Source organism: Mercenaria mercenaria, chromosome 15 (genome assembly GCF_021730395.1).
Source record: "Mercenaria mercenaria strain notata chromosome 15, MADL_Memer_1, whole genome shotgun sequence".
In the NCBI taxonomy this organism is placed as follows: domain Eukaryota; kingdom Metazoa; phylum Mollusca; class Bivalvia; order Venerida; family Veneridae; genus Mercenaria; species Mercenaria mercenaria.
The window spans coordinates 47,476,924-47,501,710 of record NC_069375.1 but is presented as its reverse complement, the minus strand read 5'-3'; the positions used below and the strand labels follow the sequence as shown (position 1 = coordinate 47,501,710).

Here is a 24,787-nt window from a genome sequence, read left to right as displayed (position 1 = left end):
GCTCTGCACGTCGTCTTGGAGTGGTGAACAATTGTGTCAAGTTTCTTTGAAATCCTTCAAGGGGTTGAAGAGTTACAGAGCGGACACGAAACAAACTGATATGACCTTTGACTCCTAAGTGTGACCTTGACCTTGAAGCGAGACATTCAAAACATGCGCTCTGCACATCGTCTAGGTGTGGTGAACAATTGTGTCAAGTTTCCTTGAAATCCTTCAAGGGGTTCAAGAGTTACAGAGCGGACACGAAATTGCTAACGGACAGACGGACGGACAGACGGACACCAGCGTCATAACATAATACGTCCCTTCAGGCGTATAAAAAGAAATGCTCCAGACAAAGTCATTCTTGTATCTGACTTTTGACCTCTGAGTGTGACCTTGACCTTAGACCTAGGGACCTGGTTCTTGCGTATGACACTCCGTCTCATGGTGGTGAACATTTGTACCAAGTTACATCAAAATCCCTCCATGCATGAAGAAGAAATGCTCCGGACAAAGTTGTCATTCTTGTATCCTTTGACCTCTAAGTGTGACCTTGACCTTAGACCTAGGGACCTGGTTCTTGCGCATGACACTCCGTCTCATGATGGGGAACAACTGTGCCAAGTTACATCAAAATCCCTCCATGCATTAAGAAGAAATGCTCCGGACAAAGTCATTTTTGAATTTGACCTTTGACCTGTAAGTGTGACCTTGACCTTTGAGATAGGAACCTGGGGTTTGCGCAGGACACTCCGTCTCACTGAGGTTAACATTCATACCAAATATAAACAAGATTGCTCCATGCATAACAAAGTTATGGTCCGGACAAACAAATCCGGACGGACGCACGGACGCACGCACGCACATACACCGAACAGACATTTGGACAACAAAAATAATGAAAAGGTTCTCTTTGTTTTGATCCAAATGAGATTCGGGCATTGAAATATCAACACGCCCATCTCTACCACATACAAAACTGGAGACATTTTCAATAATAAACGCAGATTTATGAAAATGTTTAATATTTCAAAATTGCTGCAAAGAACCTACAAATAATATCACTTTAAGAATTACAAAAGTAATCTAACTTTATTTGAACAGATCATTATAGCGATCTCAATACCTACCTTTTCTGTAAATGAAAGGCTGACTGGTTTTATCTACAAGCAGTGTTCTGAGTTTACCACTGTCTACATCTGATTTCAAAGATGAAAAGGAACACTTAGCAATAATTGCATTCAATCGGTCGTCATCGTTGTAAATGCCAAGATATTTCTGTATTCTTTGTAACTCCAGCAAAGTTTGCTGCAACAACAACAAGAGCTCCACAAAAGCGAAACAATATAAGGCCCTTTATTTTCACTAACGGAGGCTGAGAATCACCGTGAGTATGTCGCCATATGTTCAACTAAGTTTAAATATGAACTTAGAATTGCCATTGCCCAATTAGTTACACATAAATTAGAAAACGAAATCACTCATTAAGAAAGCATTCATACTGGGTGTTTTATTGCACCTTATTACGAAAGTCTTCTCAGCAAATCTTGCGGTCAATGCAAAATATGCACTTAAGGTATCCGATCCACAAATAGATAACATTTCGATGCCTGGCGACCCTATATTTTTGGTATCACTTGAAAGAGTTGTATCTGCTGAACAAGAATTAGTAAATAAGATTACCATAATAATATGCACGAATCACTAGTCATGATTTCTGACTGCGAAATAATAAATCTTACACTGTAATAACTGGATTTCTGTTGAAGAATCATTGAAAACTGTAAAGCAAACAAGAGGGCCAAGATGGCCCTAGGTCGCTCACATGAGAAATACACCATAATACACCATAACAGTGTAAACATGTTTGACCTAGTGATTTCATGGAAAAAAATATTCTGACCAATTATCATTAAAATTGGAGCAAAAACAAGTATTTTCTTTGATTTCACCTAGTGACCTAGTTTATGACCCCAGATGACCAATATTCGAATTTGTCCTAGATTTCATCAAGGCTATCATTCTGACAAAATTTCATGAAGATCAGTTGAAAATACAGTCTCTATCACATACACGAGGTTTTTCTATGATTTAACCTAGTGACCTACTTTTTGACTACAGATGACCCATATTCAAATTCTACCTGGATTTCATCAAGGCAATCATTCTGACTTACTTTCAGGAAGATCAATTGGAAAAAAACAGCCTCTATCGCATACACAAGGTTTTCCTTTGATTTGACCTAGTGACCTATTTTTTGATCCCAGATGACCCATATTCGAACACAACCTAGACTGCATCAAGGCAATCATTCTGACCAAATTTCATGAAGATCAATTGAAAAATACAGCCTTTATTGCATACACAAGGTTTTTCTTTGATTTGACCTAGTGACCTACTTTTTGATTCCAGATGACCAATAATCACATTCAACCTAGATTTCATCAAGACAATCATTTTGACCAAATTTCATGAAGATCAATTGAAAAATACAGCCTCTATTGCATACACAAGGTTTTTCTTTGATTTGACCTAGTGACCTACTTTTTGATTCCAGATGACCAATAATCACATTCAACCTAGATTTTATCAAGGCAATCATTCTGGCCAAATTTCATAAAGATCAATTGAAAAAATACAGCCTCTACCGCATACACAAGGTTTTTCTTTGATTTGAACTAGTGACCTATTTTTTGACCCAAGATGACCCATATTCAAACTTGACCTAGATTTCATCAAGGCAATCATTCTGACTTAATTTCATGAAGATCAATTGAAAAATATAGCCTCTGTCGCATACACAAAGTTTTTCTTTGATTTGACCTAATGACCTACTTTTTGACCCCAGATGACCCATATTCGAACTTGACCTAGATTTCATCAAAGCATCATTCTGACCAAAATTCATGAAGATTAATTGAAAAATACAGCCTCTATCGCATACACAAGGTTTTTCCTTGATTTGACCTAGTGACCTAGTATTTAACCCCAGATAACCCATTTTCAAACTCGGCCTAGATTTCATCAAGGTTATATTCTGACCAAATTTCATGAAGATCAGTTGAAAAATACAGCCTCTATCGTATACACAAGCTAAATGTTGACGGACAGACAGACGACGGACGCCGGACATCGAGTGATCAGAAAAACTCACGAGAGCTAAAACTAAAGCCTCTATCATATACACAAGTTTTTTCTTTGATTTGACCTAGTGACCTAGTGTTTGACCCAAGATGACCCATATTCAAGCTCGACATAGATTTCATCAAGGCAAACACCCTGACAAAATTCTACAAAAATCAATTGAAAAATAGCCTCTATCGCATACACAAGTTTTTTCTTTAATTTGACATAGTGACCTAGTTTTTGATCTCAGATAAACCATATTCAAACTCGACCTAGATTTCATCAAGGCAATCACTCTGACCAAATTTCATGAAGATCAATTGAAAAATACAGCCTCTATTGCATACACTATGTTTTTCTTCGATTTCACATAGTGACCTAGGTTTTTTTAGTGAGCTAGTTTTTTGATACTAGATGACCCATTTTCGAACTCTGCCTAGATTTTATCAATGTAATCATTCTGACTAAATTTCATGAAGATCAGTTGAAAAATACAGCCTCTTTTGCATACACAAGGTGTTTCTTTGATTTGACCTAGTGACCTAGTTTTTGACTCCAGATGACCCATTTTCGAACTCGGCCTAGATTTAATCAAGGTAATCTTTCTGACCACAATTCATGAAGATCAATTGAAAAATACAGCCTCTATCGCATACACAAGGTTTTCCCTTGATTTGACCTAGTGACCTAGTTTTTGATCCCAGATAACCCATTTTCGAACTCGGCCTAGTTTTTATCAAGGTAATCATTCTGACCAAATTTCATGATTGAAGATCAATTGAAAAATACAGCCTCTATCGCATACACAAGGTTTTTCCTTGATTTGACATAGTGACCTAGTTTTTGACCCCAGATGACCCATTTTCGAACTCGGCCTAGACTTCATCAAGGTAATCATTCTGACCAAATTTCATGAAGATCAGTTGAAAAGTACAGCCTCTATCGCATACACAAGCTAAATGTTGACGGACGACGGACGCCCGACATCGAGCGATCAGAAAAACTCACCTGAAGGTGAGCTAAAAAAAAAATAAAATTCTAAAACCTATTTTTGTCATGTAATTTTCTTTTTCAGCAGACAATACACTTTCAACTGATACTAAAATTATATGAGCTTACCAAACATCAATTATATATGTGTATTTTAATAGCACTGTTACAACGAACATGCTTATTTGTGGACCGAACACCTTCACCAGAAATCATAAGATATGTATCCAAAATACACAAATGCCCCAATTATGAGAGGTTAGGACAGGAAAATACGAGTTCTGTAAAGGTACTTTGACAAATAGAACTGAAATTACAGAATGGAAAAGAAAAATTATCTTTACCATTCACTTCCTCACTAAATGATTAAATGGCACATGTCCCCGTTAGGATGGAAGTATGTATCAGGCCTCCTAGCAGGCCTGAACAAAAATAAAGGTTTTTATAAAGGCTCCAATCTATGGAAATAAAGGCCTTTTAGTGTAAAATATTAAAAAATAAAGAGTAAATAAAGGTTATTTTTGTCGGAATTCTCGTTGAAAACACATAATATATATAGGTATTTACTACATGTATGTGGTCTGGTGAACACAACAGCATTCTGAAAAACTCTAGATGAAAGATACACAAGCAGTATCCTAATAACAACACTTAAAAGGGGGAAGAAATACAGTAGTATAACCATTACTTGCTTTAAACTGGCACGGCAAGCAGTCTGAACAAAAATATAGGTTTTGAGTGAAAATTACAGGCTATTTGGCCGTTTTAAAGGTTTTTTCAGAAGATTTAAAGGTTTTAAAGGTTTGCTCTGAAATTAAAGGTTTTAAAGGTTTCACTAGGAGGCCTGATGTATATGTACTAGTAATGTGTATTATCCTTCTATGTAGTTTAACGTTATTGGCTAAATGACAAAAAATGAGATAACACCTTTGACCTAGACCTTTGAGCTAGGAATCTAAGGGCTAGAATTTAACACTTGGTTTGGCTGCAGTGAATGTCATGCTGAAATTATCTAAATATCCATCTATGCATACAAAAAGTTACAGACTGGACAAGAAAAATGAAGTAATGACCTGTAAGGGATGACCTTGACCTTGGCTAGGGGTGTAAGTATTGCATGAACACATTGTCTGGTTATGGTTAATGTTCATGCAAATCTATTTTTATATGTCTATTTCATGCATTCATTCGTTCATATCATAGACAGGACAAATATTGGACCTCAACATTTGACCTTGATTTTAAGGTAGGGGTATGAGACTTAAACATAACACTGTGTCTTCTTATGGTGAATATTTGTGCCAAATTACTGGAATATGCATGCATACATAAAGACTGGAAAAAAGACCTTACATTAATCACCTGTAAGTGTGAAGTTTAAGGTAAGAGTATGGGTTTTAAACAGGTAATCTTGTTACGGTGAATACATGTGTCAAGTTATTTGAATATTAACGCTAGCATAAAAAATAACTTATTTAAGCGGACTTTGACTTCTAAGTTTATTTGTTTGTTTGTTTTGGGTTTAACGCCGTTTTCAACAGTATTTCAGTCATGTAACGGCAAGCAGTTAACGTAACCAGTGTTCCGGGATTCTGTACAAGTACAAACCTGTCCACCGCAAGAAACTGCAAACTTCCCCACGTGAATTATCAGAGGTGGAGGACGAATGATTTCAGACACAATGTCTTTTCTCAAATCGTCACAGAGAACATACGCCCCGCTCGAGGACTGAACTCGCGGCCCCGCGATCCGTAGACCGACGTTCTCCCTACTGAGCTAAGCGGGCGGGTGACTTCTAAGTTTAACCTATAGGTACGTGTAAGAGTCTTAAACACGACAATCGTGTTCTAGTGAATGTTTGCACAAAGTTATTTAAATACCCATGCATGCATGCAAAAGTTATAGAGTGGACAAGGCAAATTACCTTAAATCTTTGACCTCGAAATAAGATCTAACCTAATAGGTAGGGGTCTAAAGTTTGCATGCGACTCGTCGTCTTGTTACGGTGTCAAGTTACTTTAAAATCTGAGGTAGCACAACAAAGTTACAGCGGTGTGGTGACAGGATACTAAGGCACAAGAAACTAAACATGAAGAAAATTGGCTGGGGTTAATGCAGGGGATGTAGAGGATGGGGCAAATAAGGGTTGTTGCTCTCCGCACATCGTTGTATCCCAACTTACCCATATGCAAAGTTTTAAGTCAACACTTTGAATGGCGTTTGATTTATGCTCCAGATTCCATCACATAAAGTGTTTTGTTTTTCTAAAACGGGCGCATAACAATAACTAGCATGCTGTATTTGTTTTTCTCAGTCATGTGCATTTTTGTCACTAAATATTCATATGCAAATTTATCACAAACCTAGAATATAAATTCTGGAAAATATGGCTAATATTTCACAAGTAAATATGAACAGGCGGAAAAAAATTCATATTGTACCTTTTGCATTGTATGTTGCCGGGCTACTTTCATTTAATATGCATGACCTGACACAGTTCTAGAAATAGTGCACATATAAACTTCCCTGGCTCTTTTTTACCACTCATAAACGTTAAAGATTTCGTAGAGAGACTTACTATAAGCCCTAGCAGCTTACAATAAGGGTCGTCTACTCTATAAGCCCTAACATCCTATGAAGTTTGAAGATTCTAGGTCAAATGGTTCTCAAGTTATTGATCGGAAATGAAGTGTGACAGACTGGCGGCCTGATGAACAAGGCAAAAACATTATATCTCCCCTAGTGGTGGAAGAGACAATTTGACTTCTATAAAGTATCATGCAAACAAACATACTGATATCAACTTCAAAATAATGCAACAAAAATGGTAAACGCAAATGGACCTAACTTAAGGCAAGAGCTCGTATAACACCAAATGCCCTCCTTGATGCATTCAGTAATTGCAGAAGGAACAGAAATTATTTGGTCACTGTACACAAAAATTCTACTGTCTGAGTCACTGTGACTTTCACCTTTGACCTATTGACCTCAAAATCAATAGGCTCATCTGCTGGTCATGATCAACCGCCCTATTAAGTTTCGGGATCCCAGGCTCAATCAATCTCAAGTTAATGTCCAGACCGTTTAACTGTTCTTGACTACTGTGACCTTGACCTTTGACCTAGAGACCTTAAAGGGGTCATCTGCTGGTTATGACCAACCTCCCTATCAACTTTCATGATCCTAGGCCCAATCGTTCTTGAGTTACCATCCAGAAACTGTTCAACTGTTCCGGGTCACTGTGACCTTGACCTATGACCTACTGACCTCGAAATCAAAAGAGATTATCTGCTGGTCATGACCAACCTTCTTATCAACATTCATGGCCATAGGCCCAAGTGTTCTCGAGTTATCCTACGGAAACCGTTTTAATTGTAACACTTACAGGTCACTGTGACCTAGACTCAAGCATTCTTGAGTTATCATCCAGAAATCGTTTAACTGTCCTGGGTCATCGTGACCTTCACCTTTGGCCTATTGACCTCAAAATCAATCTGGTAACCGTTTAACTGTTCTTAATTACTGTGACATTGACCTTGGCCTATTGACCTCAAAAGGGTCATCTGCTCGTTATTACCAACCTCCCTATCAACTTTCATGATCCTAGGCCAACGCGTTCTTGAGTTATCATCCAGAAACGGATTGGTCTACACACCGACTGACATACAGACCCCCAAACGACATCTGCAAAACAATATACCCCTCCTTCTTCAAAGTGGGGTGGGGGGGGGCATAAAAATATATCCTACAACAAAACAAAACGACGATGCAGGTGACAATGGTATTTAAAATGAGGCCTTCAAACATAACAACAAAAATATAGCCAAAATTGTCAATCAATAGCAAAATTAATTAGAACTAACTTATAATTTTAATGCATGTGTGAGTAGGCGATCATTCATTTTTTATAAAAGTTAAAACTTTTATTATCTTACTTGCTTTAAGGTCTCATAATATACAACATGTATATCCAAGTCTTTTCTTTGCTGCAATACTTTTTGCCAGTTATTGAGATAGTCAAAGTAAGACCCAAATGGCACTGAAATATTAAAGAATTTCGATACAATTATTTATATTTGTGAGGAAACTTACTTTGGTGGACTTTGTGCTTGAGTTAATCCACAGAATCTAATCCTAATGAACAAAATAATAAGATAATATATATCACAATGATAACACTATAGCTGCTTTTGAGAAAAGCACATGTCTCTCACAACTGCCTAATTATCTGAATAGTAAGTCTGTCAGTATACTGTTTGTGGCCTATTGGTATTCACATATTGGAGTAACCGGTCTACAATGCTGTATCGGTAGTGTTTATAATTATGTTCAAGGGCCGGAATTCCGAAGTGCCTTGGCCGAATTGGCTAGTTATCGAACTTGGCCGAGGATTTATGATCAAATACATTTTGTTCAAGTTTGGTGAAGAGCTGATGAGAAATGTTCGACTTTGAGTGCGGACAAAATTTGTGACAGACACACAGACAGAGACACAGACACCAGTGAATCAATGTCTCCCACACCACTGTGTGGTGGAAGACATAAATAGCTGTCACTGCTAGCGACAAATGCCCCCGAAATGTGCCTAAGAATGCTACAGTTGTCTATGTAAAATATGCCAGAATAGAATGGATCTTACATAGGTATGAATCATTTTGTGACTTGACAAAAAAAGTTCTCCAAAGGTTAACTTGACCTCTAAGTGTGACCTTGACCTTGGAGCTAGGCATCTGGGTATTGTGCATGACACGTTGTCTCATTATGGTGAACATTTGTGCCAGGTTATTTCAAAATCTCTTTTTGGATGGCAGAGTTACAGCCCAGACGAGAATTTACATCGACACACGCATGGATGGACAGTGCAATTTTAATATGCCCACCTTCGGAGGAAAAAAACTGTTCTTTAAAGGTAACCTTGATCTTAGAGCTATGGGTCTGGGTCTTAGACATTTGTGCCAAGTAATTTTAAAATCCCTTAATGAATGGCGGAGTTATTTACCAGACAAGAAACAGACCCTTTTAACCTTTGACTTCTAAGTGTGACCTTGACCTTGGAGCTAGGGGTCTGGGTCGTGCGCATAACATGTCGTCTCATTAGGTGAACACTTAAGCCAAGTTATTTCAAAATCTCTTTATGGATGGCAGAGTTACAGCCCAGACAAAAATTTAAACGGACGCACAGATGGACAGACAGTGCGATTTTAATATGCCAACCTTCCAGGGCATAAAAATATATGAATGTCAATGTGAGATTTATCATGTCAATGTGAATTCATATAATTTATTTGAATGTCAATGCAAGGTAAGGTAATGCATATGACAGTGTGAAATCATTTTTCGCTGTGAATTCCTGTGAGATCATATATTGTATTCCAGTGTCAATAGGGGAGCATTCATTTTATGTCAATGTCAATGTAAGGTAATTTTCTATGGAAACATCAATGTGAGATCACTAATGTGCCAATGTCAACGTGATATTCATTTTAAAACAAAGTCAGATAATAATTTTCAATTAAATGTCAATGTGATATCATATATTTATGTTGATGTTTCCAAATGTCATATTTTAACTATCCAAACTGCCATTATGAACAAAGGGCTTTAAAAAGCACAAATTCATACCTACCCTTTCCTTCACAGAAATACCCGAGACAGCCTCTCCACGATAATGAGAATCTAAGAAATCTGTCTTTGTTGCCATGGTAGTAATATGACACTGCTACATCTTTGGGATTTCTGACAAGTAGAATCACTTTCCCACCTCTTCTAATATGTTCTTCTGGTAAACGTTCAAATTTCAAATGAGAGGTTATAATTCGAGGACTTGGTTTTTTGTGAAGCCTTTCTGTAGGTTTGGTGAAGTCTATAAGACTGACATTAACTGAAGTTGCAGTTTCCAGAGATCCCTTTGATAACATCAACGTCAAAAGGTTTGTCAACCAATGATTTCCTTAAACAAAACAGAAATAAAACAAGTGAATGTAGTATTGCAATGGAATATAAAGTCCCCAACTTAAAAGTGACTAATTATCTCAACTGAAGTACAACCTAAAAATCTAATATCTGTCAGAAATGTATATACAATACTGTGCCATATCATACAATCTGTTATAAAGTAGAATGATTAAATTAAAATTTGCATATATAAAAATCCACAGGCGTTGACTGCTTTCAACATCTACAAATATAAACAAGAGCTGTCAGTGGACAGCGCGCTCGACTATTCTCAGTGCTTGATAGTATAATATAAGCTATGAGTAAAACTTTAACATTACAATAAGCATATTCTAAGTCGAAAAGGGGCCATAATTCAGTCAAAATGCTTGATAGAGTTGCCTCCTCCTTTTTGCAGACTGGGGTCATGATGGTTAACAAGTATGCAAAATATCAAAGCAATATCTCAATGGAATCTGAAAATATTTGGGGTGGTACGCGAACTTCAACATTACAATAAGCATATTCTAAGTCGAAAAAAGGGGCCATAATTCAGTCAAAATGCTTGATAGAGTTGCATCCTCCTTTTTACAGACTGGGGTCACAATAGTAAACAAGTATGCAAAATATCAAAGCAATATCTCAATGGACTTTGAAAATATTTGGGGTGGTACGCAAAATTAACATTTCAATAAGCATATTCTAAGTTGAAAAGGGGCCATAATTCAATCAAAATGCTTGATAGAGTTGCCTCCTCCTTTTCACAGACTGGTGTCATGATGGTAAGCAAGTATGCAAAATATCAAAGCAATACCTCAATGGACTTTGAAAATATTTGGGGTGGTACGCAAACTTTAACACTTGTGTAACGCTCAAGCTCACGCCCGGGCAAGTAGGATAGCTCCCCTATTCTTCGAATAGTCGAGCTTAAAAGTAAACAAGAGGACCATGATGGTCCTGAATCGCTCACCTGTCCCCACATGAACTGAGTATGACGTCGTTTTTTTCTATCATTTGACATTGTGACCTAGTTTTAGAGCTCATGTGACCTAGTTCTGAACTTAACCCAGATATCTTCAAGGTAAAAATTCTCACCAATTTTCATGAAGATCCATTGAAAAATATGGCCTCTATAGAGGTCACAAGGTTTTTCTATGTTTAGACCTAGTGACCTAGTTTTTGACCGCATGTGACCCAGATTCAATCTTGACCTAGAAATTATCAAGATGAACATTCTGACCAATTTTCATGCAGATCCTATGAAAAATCTGGCCTCTACAGAGGTCACAAGGTTTTTCATTTATCTGATCTACTGACCTAGTTTTTGACTGCACGTAACCCAGTTTCGAACTTGACTTAGATATCATCAAGATGAACATTCTGACCAATTTTCATGAAGATCCCGTAAAAAATATGACCTCTAGAGAGGTCACAAGGTTTTTCTATTATTTGATCTACTGACCTAGTTTTTGAACGCACGTGACCAAGTTTCAAACTTGACCTAGATATCATCAAGGTAAACATTCTCACCAATTTTCATGAAGATCCATTGAAAAATATGGCCTCTAGGGAGGTCATAAGGATTTTCTACTTTTAGACCTACTGACCTAGTTTTGGAACGCAGTTGACCCTGTTTCGAACTTGACCTAGATATCATCAAGATGAACATTCTGACCAATTTTCATGAAGATCCCATGGAAAATATGGCCTCTAGAGAGGTCACAAGAATTTTCTATTATTTGACCTACTGACCTACAATGTAGTTTTGGACCGGACGTGACCCAGTTTCAAACTTGACCTAGATATCATTAAGATGAACATTCTGACCAATTTTCATGCAGATCCCATGAAAAATATGACCTCTAGAGAGGTCACAAGGATTTTCTATTATTTGACCTACTGACCTAGTTTTTGATCGCAGTTGACCCATATGGCCTCTAGAGAGGTCATAACGTTTTTTCATTATTTGACTTACTGACCTACTTTTTGATGGCACGTGACCCACTTTCGAATTTGAACTAGATATCATCAAGATGAACATTCTGACCAATTTTCATGAAGATCCATTGAAAAATATGGCCTCTAGAGAGGTCACAAGGTTTTTCTATTTTTAGACCTACTGACCTAGTTTCTGACCGCACGTGACCCAGTTTCGAACTTGCCTAGATATCATCAAGGTGAACATTCTGACCAACTTTCATAAAGATCCCATGAAAAACGTGACCTCTAGAGTGGTCACAAGCAAAAGTTTACGCACGCACAGACGATGGACGACGTACGCTGCGCGATCACAAAAGCTCACCTTGGCACTTTGTGACAGGTGAGCTAAAAAAAGTGGCGGGAAAATATAGGAAAAAATATAATGAAAGGAAATTCTCACAAAAATACACCAACAATTCTTGGAATGGATACATATTACACATGAACTTGTTATGTTGAATATTTACACAAAGACATTTAACCTTTACCCTGCTAAATTTCTGAATTGGACTTGTGCATCATTCAATTTGGGTAGTACCACTTATCATTCAAAAGGGTGTTAAAAATTTACTGACTGAATAGCAAACAGTGCACACCATGATCAGCCTTCTCTTGGTTTGCACTGGTCGCAAAGGCAGAATCATTTGCCATTAGCAGGCTTAAGTTTAATATCCATGCACGGACGAAAAAGCCACACAGGACAAGCAAACAGAACTAAAATATTTTACAGACTGGACACGAAAACATCAATGTTGACGTTTGAGTTAGGGATCTGGATGTTGTGATTGACACATCCTCTCATTATGCATTGGGGAAAATATGTACCAAGTTATATTTTGTTTGTTTGTTTTAGGTTTAACAGTGTTTTTCAACAGTATTTCAATTAAGTTACGATGGGAAGTTAACCTAACCTGTGTTCCTGGATTCTGTACCAGTACAAACCTGTTCTCCACAAGTAACTGCCAAATTCTCAACATGAATTAGAGGTGGAGGACGAATAATTTTAGACACAATGTCTATTATCAAATCATCATGGAGAACATACAGCCAGCCTGGGGATCATACACAAGACACCACGATCCATAGATCTGCACTCTCCCTATTGAGTTAAGTGAGCGGGTTGCCAAGTTATATTTAAATCTTCTGACGTATGACAGAGTTATTGACCTGACAGGAATAAAACCTATTTACATCTTACCTCCAAATGTGCGAACCTAACGGTCTGTGTGTTGCATATGACAAGACGGCTCTACTGGAACCATTTGTGCCAAATAACATAAGAATTCTGTGATGGATGACAGAGTTATGGAGCACCCAGGAAACAAGAGCTGTCCGAAAGACAGCGTGCTCCATTATTCGGCGATTTGACAGTAAAATGAATTTATGTCTCAATAAGAGACCTCTACTTTAAAAGGAAGATACACCAAGATGATGATGGAAAAGATATATTTTGAGTTTCAAGTCATTACTATATCTTATATAGTACCAAATTTATGTCCAGAAAACGAAAACTTTAAGTATGAAAAAGGCATAATTTGGTCAAAAATACAAATCAGAGTTACGGGGATTTTTACCACACATGCAGATGATGATGATAAAGATACATTTTATGTTTCAAGTCATTATCTCACATGTATATTGTACTAAAGTTATATCCAGAAAGCGAAAATTGCCAAAAAACTTTAAGTACAAAAAGGGCATAATTCTGTCAAAAATACAGTTAGAGTTATTGGGCTTTTAACAACACATACAAATGATAATTATAAAGAAATATTTTTTTATTTCAAGTCGTTATTTTTTAAAGTTCCAAAGATATGTCAATAAACAAAGGTTGCCGAAAAAAATTAACATGAAAATAATTCCAAGTATAACACCAAGGTGACCTTGACCTTATGTATAATGGACCCAGCCCCTGCGCATACTTTGTTTGTATGCTGGACAATGTTTATGTGAAGTTACAGTAAGATATAAGCAAAATTAACAAAGACATGACAGAAAAACAAAGATTGCCAAAAAACTTTAACCTTAAAAATAACCCAAGTATAACACCTTGATGACCTTGACCTTAAGTATAATGGGCCCAGCCCCTGCACATACCTTGTTTGTATGCTGGACAATGTTTATGTGAAGTTACAGTAAGATATAAGCAATAGTAACAAAGATATGACAGAAAAACAAAGGTTGCCAAAAAATTTTAACCAAGAAAGCTCACGCCGGTGCCGGGGCGAGTAGAATAGCCCCCCTTATTCTCCAAATAGTGGAGCTAAAAATAAGTTTCGAAGCTATATGCCTTTAAGTATTAGCTATATGTACTTGCACGCAAAACTTTAACCAGAATTTTCTAAGTCCAAAAGAGGGGGAATAATTTGGCCAAAAATGCATGTCAGAGTTATGGGACTTAATGCAATCATCTTGTTTCATAACCCCGAAGACACATGTGAAGTTTCAATTCTATATCTGCATTAGTTTTGGAGCTAGTAACCTGCATGTAAAACTTAACCAGGATTTTCTAAGTCCAAAAGGGGGCATAATTTGGCCTAAATACATGTCAGAGTTATGGGACTTGACCCAGTGAGGTTGGTAATTGACCTAGAAAAAGAAAAACGATATGACTTTAAATGATAGCCATATGTACTTGCATGGAAAACTTTAACCAAGGTGTGATGCCAACGCCGACGCTGACGCCGACGCCAGGATGAGTAGAATGGCTAGACTTAGTCTAATCTTTGAGCTTATAATCGAAAAATTTTTAATTAAAAAAGACTTTTAAAAGTACATGTATTTCTATTTTTAACTCCAGTGACCCCTAAAAGTGGCCAAGTGACCCCATTTGAACAAACTTGGGAGAGGACCATATACTTATGCTACATACCAAGTTTGATGAAAATCCATCAAGCAATTCATGATAAGAAGTTGTTTAAAAAGTATTTCTATTCTTAGCTCTGGCGGCCCCTAGAAGGGGCCAAGTGTCCCAATTTGAACAAAAGGAGAGGACCATATAATGATGCCACAGACCAAGTTTAATGAAGATCCATCAAGCGGTGTATGGTAAGAAGTCCTTTAAAGGTATTTCTGTTTTAAGCTCTAGCGGCCGCTAACAGGGGCCAAGTGCCCCCATTTGAACAAACTGGGGAGAGGACCATGTAATGATGCTTCAAACCAAGTTTGATGAAAATCCATCATGCGGTTCATGAGAAAAAGTTGTTTCAATGTAATTCTATTTTTAGTCCTAGCAGCCCCTAAAAAGGGACCAAGTTCCCCCATTTGAGAAAGGACCTTATAGTGATGCTATAGACCAAGTTTGATGAAATCCATCGAACAGTTCATGAGAAGAAGTTGTTAAAAGTTCTTTCTATTTTTAGCTCTAGCGGCCCCTAAAAGGGGGCCAAGTGCCCCCATTTGAACAAACTTTAAAGATGACCATATATTGATTCTAAAGACCAAGTTTGATGAAGATCAATCAAGGGGTTAATGATAGAGAGTCGTTTAAACGTATTTCTATTTTTAGCTCTAGCGGCCCTTAAAAGGGGCCAAGTTCCCCCTTTTGAACAAACTTGTGAGAGGTCCTTATAATGATGCTACAGACCAAGTTTGATGAAGATCCATTAGGCAGTTCATGAGAAGAAGTCGTTTTAAGGTTTCTATATTTCTAGTTCAAGTGGCCCCAAAAAGGGGGCCAAGTGCTCCCATTTGAACAAACTTGGGAGAGGACCATATAACGCTTTTACATGAGAAGAAGTTGTTTACAAGTATGTCTAATTTTAGCTCTAGCGGCCCCTAAAAGAGGCCAAGTGCCCACACTTGAACAAATCTGATAGAGGACCAAATAATGATGCTAAAGACCAAATTTGATGAAGATCAATCCAGTGGTTCATGTTAAGACATTGTTTAAACATATTTCTATTTTTAGCTTTAGCGGCCCCTAAAAGAGGGGCCAAGTGCCCCCATTTGAACAAACTTGGGAGAGGACTTTATAATAATGCTACAGACTAAGTTTGATGAAGATTCATCAAGCAGTTCATGAGAAGAAGTTGTTTCAAGGCTTTTTATTTTTAGCTCTAGTGGCCCCTAAAAGGGGCCAAGTGCCCTCATTTCGATAAATTTGGGAGAGAACCTTATAATAATGCTACACACCAAGTTTGATGATGATCCATCAAGCAGTTCATGAGAAGAAGTCATTTAAATGTTTTTTCTATTTTTAGCTCTAGCGGCTCCTAAAAGGGGCCCCAAGTGCCCCCATTTGAATCAACTTGGGAGAGGACCTTACAATGATGCTACAGACCAAGTTTGATGAAGATCCATCAAGAGGTTCATGAGAAGAAGTCGTTTAAAGGTTTTTCAATTTTTAGCTCTAGCGGCCCCTAAAAGAGCCCATTTGAACAAACTTGATAGAGGACCTCACCAGGATGCTACAAACCAAATTTGGTGTTATTCTGACCAGTAGTTTCAGAGGAGAAGATGTTTAAGTAAAAATGTGGACGACGGATGACTGACGATGGAGGATGGACGCTGGACAATCCACTCCATAGTAACAGCTCACCCTGAACCTGTGGTTCAGGTGAGCTAAAAAAAATGCCTGCTGATGTAACCTAAAATCACAAAGAAAACGCACCTGATTTTGGATAAGAACATTGAAGAATATCTCCCTCTCTATACTTGAACTGTCTAATAGATTCAAGTTTCTCCTCTGGGTCAAACCAGTCTGTAAAAGACCCAGGCAAAATGAGGTCCTGGTAACAGAACACTTCAGCCTGACCCCCTTCTTCATCTTTTACTGTCAGTCTTTGTCCTCCTTTGTGACTAGACATCTAAACAAAGTATCAGTCTGTCTTAATCTATTCAATAGTAAGTTTAAACTATCTTTCCTTCCTGTTATCTGTCAAAGGGCACTGAAAAAAATGACAGTTTATGTTAGCCATTTTGCCCGGATTTTGAATTTAATAATATAATAGTCTGAATTCTGAAATAATAAAATTATCATTCAGAACATGATTTTTCAACAGTCTGTTATCTTAAATCTATAGGGTATATTTGTATTAAATAATAAGATAATACAAGCTTTAAATGCTTTTCGAAATGATAAAATAACACGATTTTTAAAGGCTTTTGTCCATCCTCAAAAATAACCTTAATAATGATTCTATAATGTTATAAGCTTTTTCAGCTTATTTGAAAAAAATTAGAGAAAACTTTCTTGGAAAACTTCATGAAATCAGGTTTAGTCAAGCCACCAACACCACTCAAATTCCAGCATGAGTGGCAAGTATCTAAACCACTAGACTATCACACTTTCTAGCAGAGATCAGAGTAGTTTTAAATTATATGAGCTTACAATGCAAGTGAATAATTTGTTGTCTGGCGTAACTACACACCAGGCTAAATAAAAACTAATTGCATGATACTATACAAGGAGTTAAGAAATTTATCAACTCTTTCTCCTTTTTTTGAGAGAATAAGAAAGCTTGGTGCAGCACAAAAACTAGGAGAATAGCGAGGAGTGAAAACCTAGCATTAACTTTATGATAGCCTATTTATGTCAACAACAATGTGATAAACCTGTGATAGTCTGTCCTACTTAAATATTGCCCTTCTGTGTTACAGTATCTATGAACTTCAACAAGTACTCAAGTCTTTATTTGTTTTTCGGATAAATCTATTTGTCAACAGTAACTGCTAACTTCTACATACAAATCAGAGCACCTTCTGTATATAATATTTAACAAGAGGGCCAAGATGGCCCTAGGTCGCTCACCTGAAAAACACACCATAACAGTGTAAACATGTTTGACCTAGGGATTTCATGGAAACAAAATAATATTCTGGCCAATTTTCATTAGAATTGGACCAAAAATGTGGTCTCTTGAGTTTAAACAAGTATTTTATTTGATACGACCTAGTGACCTAGTTTCTGACCCCAGATGACCCATATTCAAATCTGACTTAGATTTCATCAAGGCAATTATTCTGACCTAATTTTATGACGATCATCTGAAAAATACAGCTTCTATCTCATACACAGGGGTTTTCTTTGATTTGACCTAGTGACCTAGTTTTTGACCCCAGATGACCCATCATCTAATCTGACCTAGATTTCATCAATGCAATCATTCTGACCAAATTTCATGAAGATCAATTTGAAAAATACAGCCTCTATCACATACACAGGGGTTTTCTTTGATTTGACCTAGTGACCCAGTTTTTGACCCCAGATGACCCATCATCTAATCTGACCTAGATTTTATCAATGCAATCATTCTGACCAAATTTCATGAAGATCATTTGAAAAATACAGCCTCTATCACATACACAAGGTTTTTCTTTGATTTGACCTAGTGACCTAGTTTTTGACCCCAGATGACCCATCATCTAATCTGGCCTAGATTTCATCAATGCAATCATTCTGACCAAATTTCATGAAGATCATTTGAAAAATACAGCCTCTATCACATACACAAGATTTTTCTTTGATTTGACCTAGTGACCTAATTTTTTATCCCGGAAGACCGATTTTAAAACTCGATCTAAACTTCATCAAGGTTATCATTCTGACCAAATTTCATGAAGGTCAGTTGAAAAATACAGCCTCTATCTCATACACAATGTTTTTCTTTGGTTTGAGCTAGTGACCTATTTTTTGACCCCAGATGGCCCATTTTCGAACTCGGCTTAGATTTCATCAAGGTTATCATTCTGACCAAAATTCATGAAGATCAATTGAAAAATACAGCCTCTATCACATACACAAGGTTTTTCCTTGATTTTCTGATTAAGTTTCATTAAGATACAGTCATAGATGTGGCCTCTAGAGTGTTAACAAGCTTTTCCTTTGATTTGACCCAGTGACCTAGTTTTTGACCCCAGATGACCCAATATCGAAATCATCCAAAATTTTATTAAGGGTAACATTCTGACCAAGTTTCATTAAGATTGGGCCAAAATTGTGACCTCTACAGTGTTAACAAGCTTTTCCTTTGATTTGACCTGGTGACCTAGTTTTTGACCCCAGATGACCCAATATAAAACATGTCCAAGATTTTATTAAGGGTAACACTCTGACCAAGTTTAATTAAGATTAGGCCAAAATTGTGACCTCTAGAGTGTTAACAGTCATATTGTTGACAACGGTGGTATGGACGACTGATGACGGACGACGGAAACAGGGCGATCACAAAAGCTCACCTTGAGCATTTTGTGCTCCGGTGAGCTAAAAATACGAGTAGGAAATCATGGCAATCAAATATTTTCGCGATCACCTTTGAAAATCGACGAATTCACTCGAACTGTCCTTGGCTCTTTAAAAGCTCCTTTGGGGTAGTTATTTTACCAATAATCACGTGACGGCTTGTAGACGCTTGTCACTGTTAAACAAATGTAATTATCGGATATCTAAGTAAGCGTCTAGACGATATTTGTTTTCATTTTGATCGGTGATTTGAAACTGCGACAAAGGTGAGGAAAATTACAAGTTTCTTTGGGCGAAAAATGCCCACGGAGACCTAAAATGCTAGCGACACCACGGGCAGTGACCTGAAAGAACTTAAAACTTCCGAGCCCAGCTAAAAGTCCAAAGAATCATCAAGTACTTTGGTTCGTACTTCTGAAACCAGAAAGTACCGGCCTGTTCGAACCATGAAAAAGTTGGAAACAGAGCTGAACATAAGTTTTATATGAAACCAAACAAAAAAAAAAAAAAACTTAATGAATTTAGCACATTAAACAGCCTTTAAATAACTGCAAGTGGAACCCAGCAACCGGTCATGAGCAGTAGATGACCCCAACTGATTCTGAGGTCAGTAGGTCAAAGGTCAAGGTCACAGCCACCTGGAACAGCTGAACGATTTCCGAATGATAATTCAAGAACTCTTTGGTCTAGGATCATGAAAGTTGATAGGGAGGTTGTTCATGACCAGCAGATGACTCCTATTGATTCTGAGGTCAGTAAGTCAAAGGTTGAGATCAAGGTTTTTCTTTGATTTGACCTAGTGACCTAGTTTTGACCCCAGATGATCCATTTTCGAACTTGGCCTAGATTTTATCAAGGTAATCATTCTGACAAAATTTCATGAAGATCAATTGAAAACTAAAGCCTCTATCGCATACACAAGCTGAATGTTGACAGACAGACAGACGACAGACGCCGGACATCGAGCGATCATGAAAACTTAAAAATTAAAACAAATTTTTAAATCATCAACTGTTTTTATCTCCTCTGCAAATTTACAGTGAATAGCAGACATCTAGACTGCCCTATACAGTTTGTCTTGAGGTCCTGCAAGGTTCACCTGGATTCCAGAACTTAAGAGGTATAATAATTACTGCAGCCCTAGCCACTGCCTCTAAAATCTGTATGTATCCTCTTTCCTTGGCCATTCCACTTCTTGGTTAACTGGTAATGAGTGCCTAAATTAATCCTGATAAGGCATAATCTGTGTCGATTACATGAGATTGGCTTATAAATTTCAATTAAAAAAAAACAAGATCAAACACTGATATCGGCAACAAACACTAAAAACAACAACTGCATAAACTACTGAAAGTTTATCAATTGCTAAAACCACACACTTTGCCGGAATACACATAAAAAGTCAAAAACATTTTTTTTGGGAAAGTTTCAATATACTATGGAGCACAGCTCCAGATAGGCTGCGTATTTGTGAATTTATGCAATTAAAATTGCAAAAAACCAAAATGAATTCATAGTGTGCGTACTGAAATTAAATTAAAGTTCCTAATACCCAATTCATGAAAAATCGCATGCTTATCACATTTTCCTTATTGATAGAACAGATACGGGACTTTAACGCTGGACAACTGACTGGTGATACGTTACCGTAGAACAGGTGGCAATGTATCGGAAAAATCACAGGACTATTCAATCAGCTGATCGGTGTTATTTGGATGCTTTGTAAACAACTTTATGCAGATAAAATGTAAAGAGGTTGCAGAAAAAACATTGCTGCAGCACTAATAAACAAATTAGTGGGATATTTTGCTGTTCAACAATGACAGTTATCTGTTTGTGATGATGTAGTGTCACCAATACTGGATGACATCTTATGGGAGAACGCACATTGCAGTGAACACATGGTTCAGTATTGTGGATGAATGATCTTCGATTGCTTATAAAGTGAAAAAGAAAACAACAGTATGGAACAAAAGTATCTCAGAAAATATTAAATGATTAGAGAAAAAAATATCTTTAGTGCTATAATGAATTAAAATACACATGTTTACATTGATTATAGGCATGTAAAAACAATTTAAAAAAGACAGTACCTGTACTGTTTTTATAAATCACATTTCATTACAATTGTAAATACATATTTGTATTAAATATTGAAGGGTGCCATCAAAGTACTTTTATGTAGTTAGTCAGTCCTGGTTAATGATATATACCATGTCTACTGTAAGCAAAAGATACTCAATTATTTGTGTGAGATTGGTGAAATACCCAATTCACGGTTCCCACCAGGTTTTTATACCCACTATAGGTCATCAAACAGGGGGTGGAAATTCAAAAGTTGGGGGTTATGATATTTCAAACTTTATTTCAACTATAGACTTTAAAATTTAAGTGCTTGGTACAAAAAAGCTAGTTTATTTCATACTTTATCCATAACAGTTTTGCACAAAGCTCTAGCATTAATGTCGACTTATATTATCAAAATGCAATAAAACTAATATCATTATAAGAAATATTTTATTTGAGCTACTTTTATTTTGTTTACACGCTATGCAATTACCGGTATTTGTTGCCAACGTATCAGTCTTTGATATTTAGGATTCAGACGTAACACCTTTCGGCTCGGCTTTTGATATCACCTGCCCTCGCTGTTTATTAAATAAATCAGTCAGTTTAGTTTGGTTCATTTTTCTCGCATATATGCAGACAGCAATCGATTACATCACTCAAAAATTACCACATGCTAGACTGTCTCTATAATTTTCTATTGTCTCTATAATTTTCTATTGATAACTTGCGTGTAAAGTATTTTACACGGAACCGATCGAGTAACACCCGACGCGACTAAAAAAAGACACTGGAATTCCACAAACTGTTCATTTATCTGCTACTTTCGGATTGATTGCATTGTAAGTTCGCTGTTATTTTGATTTAGAACAATTTAGCATCTTCCTAGTTGGCTTGCGTGAAAATACATACCAGAGCAATTTTCTGTACGTTTCAGATCGCAATTTATACGTGAAAAACGTTCATATTTATGTGAATGGGAACCCTGCAATTGTTTTTAGCAAAAACCCAATTACTTCTGAAAAGGCTGGGTAATGATATTATTTTTACCCAATTCAGATTTCCAATACCCAGTTCAGATAAAAAGTGATGGGTAAATACCCAATTGCATCAAAAGCTTATCTGGAGCTCTGTAAGGAAAAAGTTTTGTAAATGACAGTGGTTGAATTTAGCATCAGTCAATGTTCGTACAGTCACCATTTTACACCTGAGGAGACTGGTATGGTGCCTGATGTGGACCCGTTAACTACCACAGACTGTGACCTGTTATCAAGGAAAGCTTTAATCCATTTAACACGAACCCACATATACAAACATAGGCTTATTATTTATATATAAATATGTGTAGCAACTGACCTGTGCATAAACAGATAAAAAAAAAACACTTGCTATTGGTACCAAAGATTTAGCCTGGGCTTAGCCTAAAAATTTTAAGATTCTTTCATTAGTTAATAATAAAAGAATATATTCTCGACAAACTGTTCAATGTTTTGAACTCACAGAGAGCTTCTTCAGGGATTAAAACCACAAAATGACTGAAAGTTCGTTTTTGTGCAAATGGCGTTTTCATAAAGAAGGGGAGTTACTCTTCTTCTTCTAAGTACTGGATTATGAGTTAGGAGTACGTTTAAGGTGAAAGGTCTCCCCATCTTTTATCCGTCTTTTAGAATACAGTATACTGTTCTTTTTCTTTTCATTCTTATTGTCTTACTAGTGCCTCCCCATTACTCGTGAGTAATACGTAGATCTGTTGTATTTAGGTGTACTTTACATATTTAATCCTCTGCTTCTACATCTACATCTACTGTGTACTGTCCAAGCTATCAATTCTGATTAGGCGTAAAAAAATTTCTTTGTTTCCGGTAACATGCTCAAAAAAATTAGGGTAGGTAGATCTAGGTCGGAATTTTTTTTTTTTTTTTTTTTTTGGATTTTTTTTTTTTATTAGAGTAGTAAACGTAGGGTGGTATGTTTAGAACATATGTTATTTTTTTTAAGATTAAATTATCTCGTGCTCACAACATCTTATCTTGAGCGATCAACATCTTATCTCGTGCGTTCGACATCTTATCTCGAGCGATCAACATATTATCTTGAGCGATCAACATCATATCTCGAGTGATCAACATCTTATCTTGAGCGATCAACATATTATCTTGAGCGATCAACATCTTATCTCGTGCGCACGACATCTTATCTCGAGTGATCAACATATCATCTTGAGCGATCAACATATTATCTCAAGCAATCAGCATATTATCTCGAGCGATCAACATCTTATCTTGAGCGATCAACATATTATCTTGAGCGAGCAACATCTTATCGCGAACGATCAACATATCATCTTGAGCGATCAACATCTTATCTCGAGCGGTCAACATCTTATTTCGTGCGCACGACATCTTATCTCGAGTAATCAACATCTTATCTCGAGTGATCAACATATCATCTTGAGCGATCAACATATTATCTTGAGCGATCAACATCTTATCTCGAGCAATCAACATATTATCTCGAGCGATCAACATCTTATCTCGAGCGATCAACATCTTATTCTGTGCGCACGACATCTTATCTTGAGCGATCAACATATTATCTCGAGCGATCAACATCTTATCTCGAGCGATCAACATCTTATCTTGTGCACACAACATCTTATCTTGAGCGATCAACATATTATCTTGAGCGATCAACATATTATCTCGAGCGATCAACATATTATCTTGAGTGATCAACATATTATCTTGAGCGATCAACATCTTATCTCGAGCGATCAACATATTATCTTGAGTGATCAACATCTTATCTCGAGCGATCAACATCTTTTTTCGTGCGCTGCCGCATGACATCTTATCTTGTGCGATCAATATCTTATCTCGAGCGATCAACATATTATCTTGAGCGATCAACATATTCTCTTGAGCTATCAACATCTTATCTCGAGTGATCAACATATTATCTTGAGTGATCAACATCTTATCTCGAGCGATTAACATATTATCTTGAGCGATCAACATCTTATCTCGAGCGATCAACATCTTTTTTCGTGCGCTGCCGCATGACATCTTATCTTGTGCGATCAATATCTTATCTCGAGCGATCAACATATTATCTTGAGCGATCAACATATTCTCTTGAGCTATCAACATCTTATCTCGAGTGATCAACATATTATCTTGAGTGATCAACATCTTATCTCGAGCGATCAACATATTATCTTGAGCAATCAACATCTTACACAACGTATCTTGTGCGATCAACATATTATCTCGAGCGCTCAACATCTTATTTATATATATTAAGGCCCTTTGTGTGTGCATTTAGGTCATCAGTAAAACAATGGACAAGTTGTTAATTAGGGTCCCGCCTATTCCGCTGTTATTTAAACTTCCCACAAGTACATGTGCAAGTTTATCACATCATTTGGGAGAGCAATGCATATAATTGGTCATCCTTCCTTCAAAATCAAATGAACATAACCAATAATACATACTGCATGTTAGAAAAGCATCAAATTTCAGTTCG

At 36.9% G+C, this 24,787-nt stretch overlaps 2 protein-coding genes across 4 annotated transcripts in view; one reads left to right on the top strand and one right to left on the bottom strand.

Annotated features, from left to right (window-relative positions):
- Positions 1-15,285, top strand: part of LOC123552388 (uncharacterized) — a 65,214-nt gene extending 49,929 nt beyond the window's left edge. The window contains exon 15 of the mRNA XM_053525186.1: positions 12,866-15,285. Within this exon, the coding sequence (XP_053381161.1) occupies positions 12,866-12,996 (131 nt within the window). The 3' untranslated portion in view covers positions 12,997-15,285. The remainder of the gene's footprint in view (positions 1-12,865) is intronic.
- Positions 1-24,787, bottom strand: part of LOC123552391 (sulfotransferase 1B1-like) — a 57,940-nt gene that overhangs the window by 11,779 nt on the left and 21,374 nt on the right. Inside the window, exons 1-5 of one of the 3 annotated variants that reach the window (XM_045342042.2) lie at positions 22,763-22,832; positions 16,625-16,901; positions 9,725-10,048; positions 8,034-8,137; positions 1,113-1,290 (exon numbers count right to left, since the gene is read on the bottom strand). In XM_045342042.2, the coding sequence (XP_045197977.2) occupies positions 1,113-1,290; positions 8,034-8,137; positions 9,725-10,048; positions 16,625-16,820 (802 nt within the window). In that variant the 5' untranslated portion in view covers positions 16,821-16,901; positions 22,763-22,832. The other 2 variants (XM_045342049.2, XM_045342057.2) reach the window with 2 other exon arrangements.